This window comes from Podarcis gaigeae, assembly GCF_964106915.1.
Source record: "Podarcis gaigeae genome assembly, chromosome: 14".
Taxonomy (NCBI): domain Eukaryota; kingdom Metazoa; phylum Chordata; class Lepidosauria; order Squamata; family Lacertidae; genus Podarcis; species Podarcis gaigeae.
In genome coordinates, this window is record NC_139690.1 from 2433456 (window position 1) to 2445912 (window position 12457).

The following is a 12457-nucleotide window of genomic DNA, read 5'->3' on the forward strand; positions in this document are numbered from 1 at the left end:
TTCCCAGTGACTGGTATTCAGTAATGGAGGTGGAGCACGGCCCTCAGGGTTAGGGGCCACTGATTCATTCATCTACAACCATACTTTAAACACACCCACACGGTAGTGGTGCCTTGGGTTACAGACGCTTCAGGTTACAGACGCTTCAGGTTACAGACTCTGCTAACCCAGAAATAGTACCTTGGGTTAAGAACTTTGCTTCAGGATGAGAACAGAAATCATGCTCCGGTGGCAGCAGGAGGCCCCATTAGCTAAAGTGGTGCTTCAGGTTAAGAACAGTTTCAGATTAAGAACAGACCTCCAGAATGAATTAAGATCTTAACTCGAGGTACTACTGTACTTCTGAATAACCGTGCCTAGGATTGCACTGCAGATGTGTAAGGAGCCCTTTCAATATGTTATTGCTGAAATGCCTCAACGCATTGTGTTGACATTCAGTGATATAAAAGTTTAGTGTTGATGGTGGTCAGTCTGAGAGGGCCCATTCACATGTGCAAATAATCACAACGATGGATTGATGACCATGTGAGTGGCCTGTTCACAAATGCATATAGTCCCTCATTTTGCAACTTTAAACTTATTCACGAACAAGCAAGCCTCTTTGAACTCCAACATACTTCTTTGAAATGGTGTTCGTTGGTGTTCAAATGGTGTTCACTGTATGTGGTGCAATTATGGAGCATCGCATGTGTGAATCAGCCTTTCCACTGCTGGCACCCAAAAAGCTCCAAAGCATCACACTGGAGGAGATATTAATGTCATCTCCCTCTTTGTACCTGCACGTGTGTGTGTGTGTGAGAGAGAGAGAGAGAGAGAGACGAGAGAGATGCACTCCCATGGCCTGTTCACATGCAAAACCATTACTAAACCACCTTATGAAGGCATTGATGTGCCTATGTGTGTGAATCAGCACTTCTGCCCCTTAAATGATCCAAAAGGGTTGCACTGGAGACCACACCAATATTTTCTTCCTTTCTTTGAGTTTGTGTGTGTGTGTGTTGTAGCTGGGTTGGCCCATTCCAACGTGCAATCGGGCTAATCATGACGCGATAGGTACGCACGTGTGAATGAACCCGGGGGGGGGGCGGAACAGGAGCAGGGATCGCAAAGGTGGGCAAGAGCGAAGGGGCGAGGAGGAGGAGGAGGAAGAGGAGGAAGAGGAGCTCCTGTCAGCTGAGGGAGAGCGAGAAAGAAAGAGCGAGCGAGGCAGGAGCAGGAGGAGGAGAAAGGAAGAGGCGAGCGCGAGCGGGGAGGAGAGGGAGCTGCAGGAGGAGGCGGGGGCGGGGGGGCTGCCCGGCGCGAGGGAGCGCGGGAGCGCGGCAGGAGCAGGAGGAGGAGGCGAAGGAGGGAAGAAGCGCGACGCAGGGACGGCAGATGCCTGGAAATAAAAATTTGATGATTGCATGCAGCGGCTGGAGAGACTCTGTCGGTGGCGGCGGCGGGGACGCAGCAGGGACCGGGGGGGCGACGGCAAAATGAAGTATCAGAAATACCTGACTGTCTTGCAGATGGCCATCGGGGTGACCGCCTCCAACCGGGGCAGCCTCATGCCCTTAAAGAGGAAGCTCTGGTGAGTAGCGGGCGGGCGGGCGGGCGGGCGCCGCGCTGCGGGATCCGGGATGGGGCGCCTGCCCCGCTTGGCTTCGGGGCCCACGCGCGCGACCCGGGCGAGGGAAGCTCTTCCCGCTGAGCTGCTCTTCCACGGCCACGCAGCTCGGCTCCGCGGGGCCAGGAGTGCTGCATTAATTAAAATGCGAACCGTGGCAAATCGGCAGAATCGCCCGGTTTCTTTGCAGTGAAATCCTCCCTCTCTGTCATCTGGATGCTGGAAAGATACCAGCGCACCGGGGGGGGGGGGAGGGTTCCATGAATTATTTGCGGCAAAACAGCCCCCCTTCCCCGCAGAGTCAGACCTTGGTGTTGTGCTTAGTAGTTTTCTTTTTTCTTTTCTTTTCGCAAAAGCCGGCCAGTGTGTGTGTGCGGGGTGGGGGGGGGGAGGAAGAGAGGCTTCGCTGCCATAACCAATTGGAAGCTGTTTTAGAGTTCAAAAGTGTCATGCTTGGCACTATCAAGCTCCCAATCTATTTCTTTTTTAACTGAGGATGTTGGTTAAATTTGCTCTGAGATCATGGATGCTCTTCCAGAGAGATACAGAGGGGGAGTGATAAGGGAGGGCCTTTATGGATTTCAGAACATGGAACATAGTCTTTGATCTGCTTGGTAACAGCATTTTGATTTTTTATAAAACCCTAGATGAATAAAGTGTGTCTTATCCTTGCCAAATAATTGGTGTTTATGATAGTTACTGGAGGGAGGGGGGGATGTGTGAGAGAGTGTGTGTAATGCATTGTGAGAATTTGACCTTAGCTGTTTGATTCAGAATTATATAGTGCATGTGTGCTTTTCTCTGTTTCCTTCAATGGCTTTTGCTCAGCTCCTCTGTGTGCAGACGCACACCCGGCATGTTGAGGGGGCAGACTGTCATATTGTGATTATGTACTGTGGGTGAGTAGGGTGCAAAGATGCATTGCAATAACTGGTGACTTGTGAAGGATCAGTTTGACTTCAAGCAATAGGATACGGGTAGTTTTTAGAAGGAAAAACCTGAAGGAGAATAAAATCTAAAATCAAACTGAATAGGCTGACATGGGGGAGAAGCAGAGCATAGCAGAATTGCTTCAACTATTTGGTTTAACAATATAGCACTACAAGTTTCCATGGGGGAGGGGAATGGCAGAACCAAAATCCATTTCCAAAATCATATGCAATTCTTTATCTTTTGTATATGTGATTTTCTTTTTGATGTGCAAAATGAAATGTAGATACATAATGGATGCATCTTTCTCTCTCTTGCCCGGCCTGTCTCTGGCCAACAAGAGAGACATTCATCATATTGCTTAAATTGTATTAACATATTTGAAGGTCCAATCATGTACACAAGCTTAAAAAGCCACATCTGAGCAGTAACTTGCTCTTCTCCTGACCCTCGGTCGGTCCAGTGAGAAAGTGTAAAATGTCAGAGGGGAAAAGTGCTGATGGCAGAGAAGGTAGCTGGAGCATCTGAGAACCGCCAGCTAATAGTCTGCTCCTGTTTCCTGCACTTGATATGATTGATTCTCTCTCCATTCAGATAGATTAGCAGAATATATGACATGAGAAAGAGAATACAGTGGTTACTACTCTGCTCATCTGAAGCCTCGTCGTGAGTAAGGAATACTGCCTTGACTATATGTGAAATGCACTTTGCTCATTCTGTCCCATGGCTTGCCCTTTATTCCCTCTGGCAGATATTTTTTACAAGCTTGTTTTTATCTGCTTAGAACCAATTTAGCTGGTTTCAGGATCACAATATAAATATCATAATATTTAAGGAATATGCAAACACCTTGTATGCCTTTTCTAAAGAACTTCATATATCATATCAACTTAACTTACCATAACTTAACTTGAAAAACCATTGCCAAGCCTTTTATGTTACAGTAAAAAAGAGTTGAAACTTTTATTTAAAAACCAGTTGTTTGCAGGGGTTCCTATTGTCATGTTCTCATTTGTCTGGGACACATAAAATGATAATTTAGCTCACTCTCAGCAGAATCATCTCTCTTCATTTTGCTGATAGTGCATGTGAGTCATTGAGGTGTATACAGATGCTAATGATAAAACATTATTTGTCAGGAACAAAACTGAGCATTAAATAGGTTCTATTTTTATACTGTTTTGTGTGCTCTCTTCTAAGTACTCTCAGATCATTGTACAACCTTGCTGTAAAAGTTGGGGGGAAATCATTTATAGCTCCCAGTTATCAGGCATGAGTGCATTGTACATAGGTTTCTCAATGATTGTTATGAAGGATCAAAACAAGGTTGCTCTGTGAGTGTGAAGTCTAATGGACACTTATAGACAAATTTGTTGTTAGGCTGCAGGACATGCTTAAGTTCTTTCTGTCATTATGTTTGCCTTGTGGCTTTAACATCCTTTTACATGACTATGTTTTATAAGAGCATCCTTAACCTGAATGACAGTACAACATAAAATCCAAAAGTAAGCAAATGTTCTTTTAAAAAAGATTAGCTGTGTTTTTGCCAAAGGGTAAGAATTCTTCAGCATAAAAATTCTGGTCTTTGATTAAATAAATTTTATTATGTTGTTATTATAATTTTTAAAAATATTTTATTAGTATTAGAATGATGTGTGATTTTCATGTACACCATCCTGGAGTCCATAGTTTGGATGAAGGTGCTGTTGAGAAAATTACATAATAATAAATGAATAAAAACTGACCTAAGAAATGTTTTCTGCCTACTTAGTAACAAGAAAAGTATACATTTGACTATGTTACATTGGAAGTGCAGGTCACAACCCTTTTACAAACAAACAGACAAACAATGCACGGCATGTGAAAGAAAATGAGTCAGTCTGATTTTTAATTAGATATTTCAGCTTTTATGAATTCAAGTATCATGCTTTGAAAAAAAGATTGAAAATCAGGTTTTACATATTCTGGTTTGCTCTCAGGTCAATAACGTCTGTGATATATGTTACATACAGTTACTGCAAGCAAAATAGACTGTTTAATAAAAACGGTTTAAAATACTCTTATCTTTTGCTGGGGGAGATAATCCACCTGAATCCCACTGAATGAAAAAATGCAAAGGTAGTGGCGACTGTTTGCTTCCTTCATGGAACATCTGCCGCTCTAATTTCTTCCACAATAAAAGGTCTTGTCCTATGGAACATTAAAAGCACAGCTTCATTACTATACGGCTTGTTTTTGTTTGTTTCTCGTGTTTCATCATCACACAGTGTTGGAGAATTTAATTTCTAGGGGCTAATTCAATTTCTAGGGTTCCAAGTGTCAAAACAGTGGGCTGTATAGAAGCCATTTAGAGTCATTAAGAAAATGAATGGGGTGGTCTCAAGATCGATTCTCGGGGACAGTCATCCAGATCACCAAAATCACTCTCCTGCTTGGCACCAGTCTGGCAGAAAGGCCACTAGGTGACTAAATTCTACTGTGATCTTCCAGCCACGTCAGATGTCATGCAGCACCAACCAGTGTAAATTCAAAAGGAAAGGGTAGAGGCTTGCCCCACACCGACTTTGACAGTTGTCAGCCCCATAGAAGTTGCCATACATCCTGGTACAAATTCCAATAACATTAGCTTAGGTGTTTAAATATTGACCAGCACCAGAGGGAAGAACTGTAGCTCAATGGTTAGGTCTGCACAGGCAAGGCTGGAAGGAATCCCAGAGTTGCTGGCTGTCAGTGGAGACCACCCTGAGCTGCGTGGGCCAATGGTCTGACTTGGCCTCAGGCTCTGGGTTCCTAAGGGTTTATTCCATGTCTTGCTTTAAATGATAGAGCAGCCTTTCCCAAGCTGGTGCTCCCCAAATGTTGGACTGCCATTGGCCCTGCCAAGCTAACAGGGCCCATAGTCAGGGATGATGGGAGAGGAAGCCCAAAACACATGGAGGGCGCCAGATTGGGGGAAGTTGGTTTAGAGGCTCAGTGGGTTTAAAACCCCGTACATTGGTACCCTATGCATGTAGGGTTTGTAGGGTTTATGTAGGGTTGTAGCCAACTAAGTTCTACTCAGAGTAGCCCCATTAAAATTGCAGAACCTAAATTAGTCAGATCTATTAATAGATCTTTCCTTCCTTGGTGGTTTTTAAGTGGAAGTCAGATGACCACCTGTCATGGATGCTTTAGCTGAGATTCCTGCATTGCAGGGGGTTGGACTAGATGACCCTTGGGGTCTCTTCCAACTCTACAGTTCTATTATTCTAATGGCTGTACTCTGAGTAGGAATACAACCCACTGACTTGCCTGTCCCCTGCAGCCAGTTGGAGAGGCTCTGCTAGATGTCCCTCTACCAGATGAGGTGTTGCTGGTGGAAACAAGGGACTAGACCTTCTTTGTAGCAATGCCCAGGGTGTGGAACTCGCTGTAATTGGGTCTTCAGTCACCAGTCCCAAGTTTTGGGGGCTTGTCTCCCTGTGCTATTTTAAGAGCAAGCCTGTCACTTAGCTTGTTCAGTCAGAGATGGTTCAGTCCAGTTGATGAATGTTGTGGGTGGGTGTTCTCTTGTTAATAAAATACCCATTCTAAATTACTACATTGAATCTGAAACTACATGTTGAAGACAAGACATATTACCCCAATGCAAGACATCATGTGAGTCTATGGAATATTTGAGGGCTCTGTATCTCTCTTCTCTCTCGTATGAGGCAGCTGAGTAATGGATGAGGGAGAAGTTTCAGGATAGCAAGAAAGGAGTGCCAATGAGGGAACCCGTGGTTTTAAACAATAGCAGAGGTTTGACGAGAGCAAGCCAAGGTGGGAGACACTGAGAAAAAAGGTGGCTTAAAACAAGGTTTCAATACAGCAAAAAAGGAATTGGGAAGGGTCTGTTGTGTTAGCTTTAGGTATTAGTTTCTATTTTGTTCCCATCTCTGCCATTTCTCCTTCCTGGTTAAAACACCTTTTTAAAAAGACAACGGCCCTCCTTTCCCAATCCATTCAGACCTCTCTCATGACTTTTGTCCTCAGTGTCTTTCCCCCCTAGTGCCTATGCCATGGCTGCTGCTCTTGTTTGTTCCCCACCCTGACTTCATGCAAAACCAGGATTCTGATGAGGCACTACAAATCCTCCCATTGGGGGTGCATGACGACAGCCTTGCATTTTTATGTATATCAGAATATACATGAATAGGAAGCTGCTTTGAGTGTTTTCTGCTGAAGAGGGAAGGTTTTTTTAAAAAATAATAATAATCCTGTAAATAGATAAAATTAATATGTGTAGACAAAGTGATGCAGAATAACTTCTGCCAATGTGTAGGCTATGTGTGAGAGAAAATGGGAACTAATTTGTCCTGGAGTGCTGTTTGTGGATGCAATTCTGATATTTAACAAGTTGACTGACTACCAACTATTAATTCTTGGCATTCATGATTCTCATATGGTATTTCTATGAAGAATGAGTTGGTCCATGTTGGTCCATATATGCTTGTGGTTTCTCAAATTTTGTGTGGAGCAGTTCATAATATGTGTCAAGGGAGAATGTACAACTGTTTTTGGCGGGGTGGCAGTCTTTTTTTCTGTCAAGGGCCACATTCCCTCGGATTAATTTCCTGGGGTCCATATGCTGCAGGTGGGCAGGGCTTGAGCACAAAGTGTTTGGGACTGAAGCCACAATTGAGTAGGGCACCTTCCTCCCCCTCTCATGCCCTCTTTCATCCTGTTTCCACTTCTCTTTGCCAGCCACCAACTACCTCTACTTCTTCCTTTCTTTTACACCACTATTCATAAAAAGGTACCAGAGCGGTTTACAAAAATTATATGTAAAATCATACAAAATAACCATATCAAAATGTTAAAATCAGAAATGAGGTAATTGTTATGGAAATGTGTTTTCCTAATTGCCCGTATAAACCTGAAAGAATTGAAAAACTCACAGTGGGCTTAAAAGTTTAAAAGGCCCTTGCTCCATCTCTAGTGGCAGGGTGTTCCACAGGACTGGGCTGATGACACTGAAGGCTTGGGTTGTTGTTGTAGCCAAATGAGCCTCACTAACTCGGGGAATGACCAACAAGACTCCTGCAGATGATCTCCGTGACGGAGCTGAGATAGAAGGGTTCAGGCAATCCCTGAGGTCCCCAGGATCTGAGTGGTTCAGAGCTTTGTAACAAACAAGAACCTTGAACCTGGCTCAGTAGCAGATAGGGAGTCACACGTAGTTGGCCGGATGCCTCCTTCAGCAGTCTGGCTACCTCCTTCTGCACCAGCTGGAGCTTCAAACTAGGCCCAAGGGCAGCCCTACAGAGAGTGCACTGCAGTAACCCAGCCTCAAGGTTACCAGCACAAGGACTACATATATGGAAACATATTCCACATGTTTGAAATGTGTTCTGATGTGGCATAAAATATAATATAAACCAGGTCTGCACATCTTACATCTCACTCAGTTAAAAGTAGAGTCGGAGAATAACAGAGTTGGAAGGGGACTTCAAAGGTCATTCAATTCAACCACTTGTCAATGCAGGAAATTAATTTCTACAAGATCCCATATAGGTGGCTATCTGGCTTCTGAGGCAGGGAAGGAAGGATTAGCTCAGGGAGGGGAACTTTCTTCAGCCCAGGACCACATTCTGTCATGGGCAACGTTCCTGGTGCTGCTTTTTTTTTGTGTGTGTGTGTGAACTCTGGCTGATTTATTATAATGAGAAAATTATATGCAAAAGAATCAGCGGTAACGGTGAAGCTGCAAGGTGTTGCGTCGCCTCCAAGCAGCGCGACGTGAGCCACCGATTCTGTGATGGAATTTGTGGCCCTTGCCGAGGCCACGACTTTTCCTGCCAGCGGAGGTCAGCCCCCGCATCTCTCTGTGTTTGTGAACTGCCTTGGTGATCCATTGGGTGTCTGGGTTGCGCCTGACAGCCTTGTGGAAAGGATCAATCAGAATGACTTCAAAGAACTTGTAGGTGGAATCTTCACCCACCCAGTAAGAGTTCAGTACTCTCAGGGCTCCACAGTGGCGGCCAGCACGCTCCTCTGCTACAGACTGCAGACTCCGGGCAAATTTCAGCTGGTTGACACCATGATGCACTGGTTTACCATAAAGTCAGTGGCAAAAGTAGGTGGAGCAAAGAATGTGACTTTTTTTGTGCAGCAAGTTACATTCCAGGTTACAAAGCACATATACACACGAGTACTTCTGAATACCATCTCCTGGGGTCAAACAGCAGAAGTAACTTTCAAGCCCTGCTTGCAGACATCCTGGCAAGCAGCTTGCATTCTCTGCCTCTGAAGGCAGAGCGTCCAGCATGGCTAACAGCCACTGAGGTCTCTCCTGCTCACACTGCCAGATGAAGTGAGCTAGGGACAAGGCCTTTTGGGTAGTGGCTCCCTGATTATGGAATAGCCTTCCCAGACACGTTTTCCTGGCACTGTGTTTTCAGTGCTCGGTGAAGATATTTCTATTTATCCAGGCTTTTTAAATAACTTAAGTTTTACAGTCTGGGCCTTTCCATTTCTTACATGGTGTTTAATTGTGCATTGCTGTTTTGTTTTTAATAAATGTTGTAGCTTTTACTGTTTTATAGACTTACATTCAGACTTACATTCTAAAAAGACATGTCACAAAATGAAAATGGCATCTTCAGTGAGTAGGTTCCAGCAGCAGATGGATTTGAAGTGCCCTTCTTTGTCTGCTGAGACCTGGAGAGCTACAACTGATCATAGCAGACAAAATTGGACTAGGTATATTCTTGGTCTGATTTGCTATGCGACAGCTTCATTAGCGGAGTCTGACATGGCATAAGCCAGCTTCCTAGTATAGGCTGCGGGCAGGAACTCTTGGGAAATGTGGTCAGAGAGACAGTGCTGCATGCTGAGGAAGAGCTTGGAAGGGTGAGGATGCGCACAGAACTCAAGCTCTGCAGGCCTGGATTCTAATTTTGATTGCTTTGTTTTAAAGGTTTTTTAAAAGAAAATGGAGAAGCACATAAGAGAGGAGTGTGAGACCTGGGGAGTCCTACAGGTGTTGCTGGACTCTCATCTTGCTTGACCATTGGCCATATTGGCTGGAGATGATGGGAGAGTCCAGCAACATCTGTAGAGACACAGGCGCTCCCCATCCCTGACATGTAGAATCAGGAGGACAGGGCGGATCGTTACTTCTGTTACTGAACAGTTTGGAAAGTGCCTGATTATCCCTTTGATTTTGTGGCGCTTAACTCCTATTGAATACATTAAAATTGCTGTTAGCTAAGAGAAGATTCATGCATAGAATCTAAATGCTCTCTCTCTTTAGGTCTTTCACACTTATGCCAAGAGGATTGTAAACCTCTTTTGGCAAAAATCCCCGAATGAATAATATTGCCTGTGCTATTGTCCACTTTGGGAATATGAGAAGTTGAAAAAGAGATGTTTGCTGACAAGCAGACCAGGACAAAGTCCCATTCCAGGCACCTGGTTCGCCTCTGATTTAGCTCTGCCCCTCCCTGATGGATGCATGTGTCTTGCTGATGTGGACTGAAGTGCAGCAGGATCAGGAGGGCCCAACTCTGGCATAGTGAAAAAGCAGCCACTGAAAGAGAGCACCCCAGAAAAATAAGGATAAAACTTTATGCATCTGATGACTCTAGTCCACGAAAGCTTGTGCCCTGATAGATATCAGTACCTGTTGTATTTGCAGAAAGATTATTTTGCTACTGACCCCTGAGTCAGTATATCATCATAGTCTACACTGGAAATGTTTGCAGACGCACCACTTCTCTCTAACCTGTGTTGTTAGTCATTATTTTAATGAACATCACAATGTTCTCTTCATAGTAATTAAAATGAATGAATATAAATACAGAAACGGTTCTTTGGTCAGTCGGCTGGAAAGGGATCACCTTCTCCTCCTCCTTGTGCATGTTGGTGAGATGCACTGAGCATGTTCAGCTGAGTCCTACTGACCTCATCACTTTTGCTTTAGCATTAAAAAGACCTGGCATTTGATGGGATGTTATTTGAGAGAGCATGCTGGATGGCGGGAGTGGGGAGACAATCAGGGAGATGAAATAAAGCGAAAGCACTGAGCTCAGAGCTGAGTAGCAAACTCTCAGTAGCTGTGTCTGAGAAATGATAGAAGTAATTTTGCTGCAAACACGAAACCCACCATGTTAACTCTTGGCTGTGATAAAGCAACAAAGGTAAAACTACAAGGGGGGGGGGAAAGCTTTTTGAAAGTTAATTTGTCCTCCCCTTTGGGCAAGGTGGATTCTGAGGAGACCTGTGATGACACAGTTGACAGAGGGAGAGGGCACATGAGCTGAAACTCTGGGAGCAAGATGTTCGGCAGCTTTCCAGGTATTTGAAATTTCAATTCTGCTCCTGTAGCCAAATCCACTGTCTCGGATCAGATCTCCAGAGAGAAGCAACTTCCCAAACAGCAGAAGCAGCTTAATTGTACAGTGCAATTTAGAAGTGTATATTAACAACTTTGCTTAGTATAGTGTGAATCCAATAGAAAACAACTTCTTCTTTTCCATACCTTTATGAGCAAAGTTATTGTGAGATGTGATTGCTCTCATTTCCTCCTCATTGCAGGATCTGTTAATTGCCTGTTCTGAAAACAGGTATTTTTGAGATGTTCATCGCAAATTGTCAATGTCAAAGATTGTTTGTTTGCTTTTGAACATCTGATTTGTCTAATGTTGTATCTTACATTATCATTTTGCTGTTAGGTTAACCGGTTTGTCAATAGTTGATTTGTAAGAAGGCTTGGGAAAGTATTGAGTGTTTCACTTAATTAAGGAGGGTGGCAGCTTTACATTGTGTACAATAGCTTGTAATTGTCACAGGGGCAGTTAATGAAGAAGAGGTTTTTTATGGCTTTTCTAAAACCATGAGTTGGAGGGTAAGGCTATGAAGGGCAACTAGCCATGATGGCTCGGCTTTGCCTCCACGGTCAGAGGCAGTAATGTTTCTGAACACCAGTTGCTGGAAGCCAAAGGAGAGGTCCTGATTTTAGATGCCACAGACATCTTGTTGGCCACTGATGCTGATCCAGCTGGCTCTTCTTATGATCCTACGTTGGTTCGTAAAGCATAGCATCTGGCACTAGTATACAATTAATAATAAATAATAATAATAAATTTTATTTATATCCCGCCCTCCCCAGCCGAAGCCGGGCTCAGGGCTGAAATTCATAGTTGCAAGATGTAGGGAAGACCGCTGGCTTAAATGTTTTTAACAGGTGAGACAAATTCTTCCAGGATCCAGAGGCAAAGTGTATCTGACTACCAGTTGCTAGAGGGCAGTGGGAGAGAGCTACCCTTGTGTCCTGCTTGTGGTCTTCCCCGAGGCATCTGGTGGCCACTGTGGGAAAGGCTATCAGATCTCATGGAACTCGCTTTATGTTCTTATGGTCCAGTTCTCGTGCAAGATGGCATCTGGAGACATCTGGGTGACTCTGGCTGACCATGGAATGACCTGACATGGCCTCTTGTTGGCCTTAGATGTCCTAGTAGAGCACAAAAAAGGCTTGTGAGTCATCTTTTTTTGCTCTTGAACTAAATGTAGGGTCAGAAGGTTTGCTTGCTTGCTTGTTTGTTTAAAGGGTTTTTACCCAACTCGCCCTTAACCTCAGTGCTCAGCAAAATGTTGCTTGGCAGCAGCAGAACATTGAATGCCTATTAATATGCATTTGGCAAAGGAGAGAGTTACAGCAGTACATTGTTGCAGGGTGCTGATTTGAGGATTACCCCTTAGGAAGGCATTTCTTGTTTCCAGTAGAGCAACAATAAAACATTTGGGGCACTTGGAGAATAGCTTCCCCTTTGGCTCATCCTCCAGGTATCTCAGGTATCTCAGTCATTTCCTTTTCTCTTGCCAAAGGTTCGTAGGCAGCGTGGCCATGAGGTTGCACCGATTTGCTGTTGATACATGAAGAGGGAACTTTGAGTTCTC

The 12457-nt window shown here is 44.3% G+C and overlaps 1 protein-coding gene across 9 annotated transcripts in view; it reads left to right on the plus strand.

Annotated features, from left to right (window-relative positions):
- Positions 1 to 12457, plus strand: part of TJP1 (tight junction protein 1) — a 340092-nt gene that overhangs the window by 57764 nt on the left and 269871 nt on the right. For 2 of the 9 annotated variants that reach the window (XM_083712158.1, XM_083712152.1), the window contains exon 1: positions 1321 to 1570. The exons of 6 other annotated variants lie outside the window; for them this stretch is intronic. In XM_083712158.1, coding sequence (XP_083568284.1) covers positions 1404 to 1570 — 167 coding nt within the window. In that variant the 5' untranslated portion in view covers positions 1321 to 1403. Of the gene's footprint in view, positions 1 to 1320; positions 1571 to 9119; positions 9260 to 12457 lie in introns of those variants that run through there. One more of the 9 variants, XM_083712159.1, reaches the window with a different exon arrangement.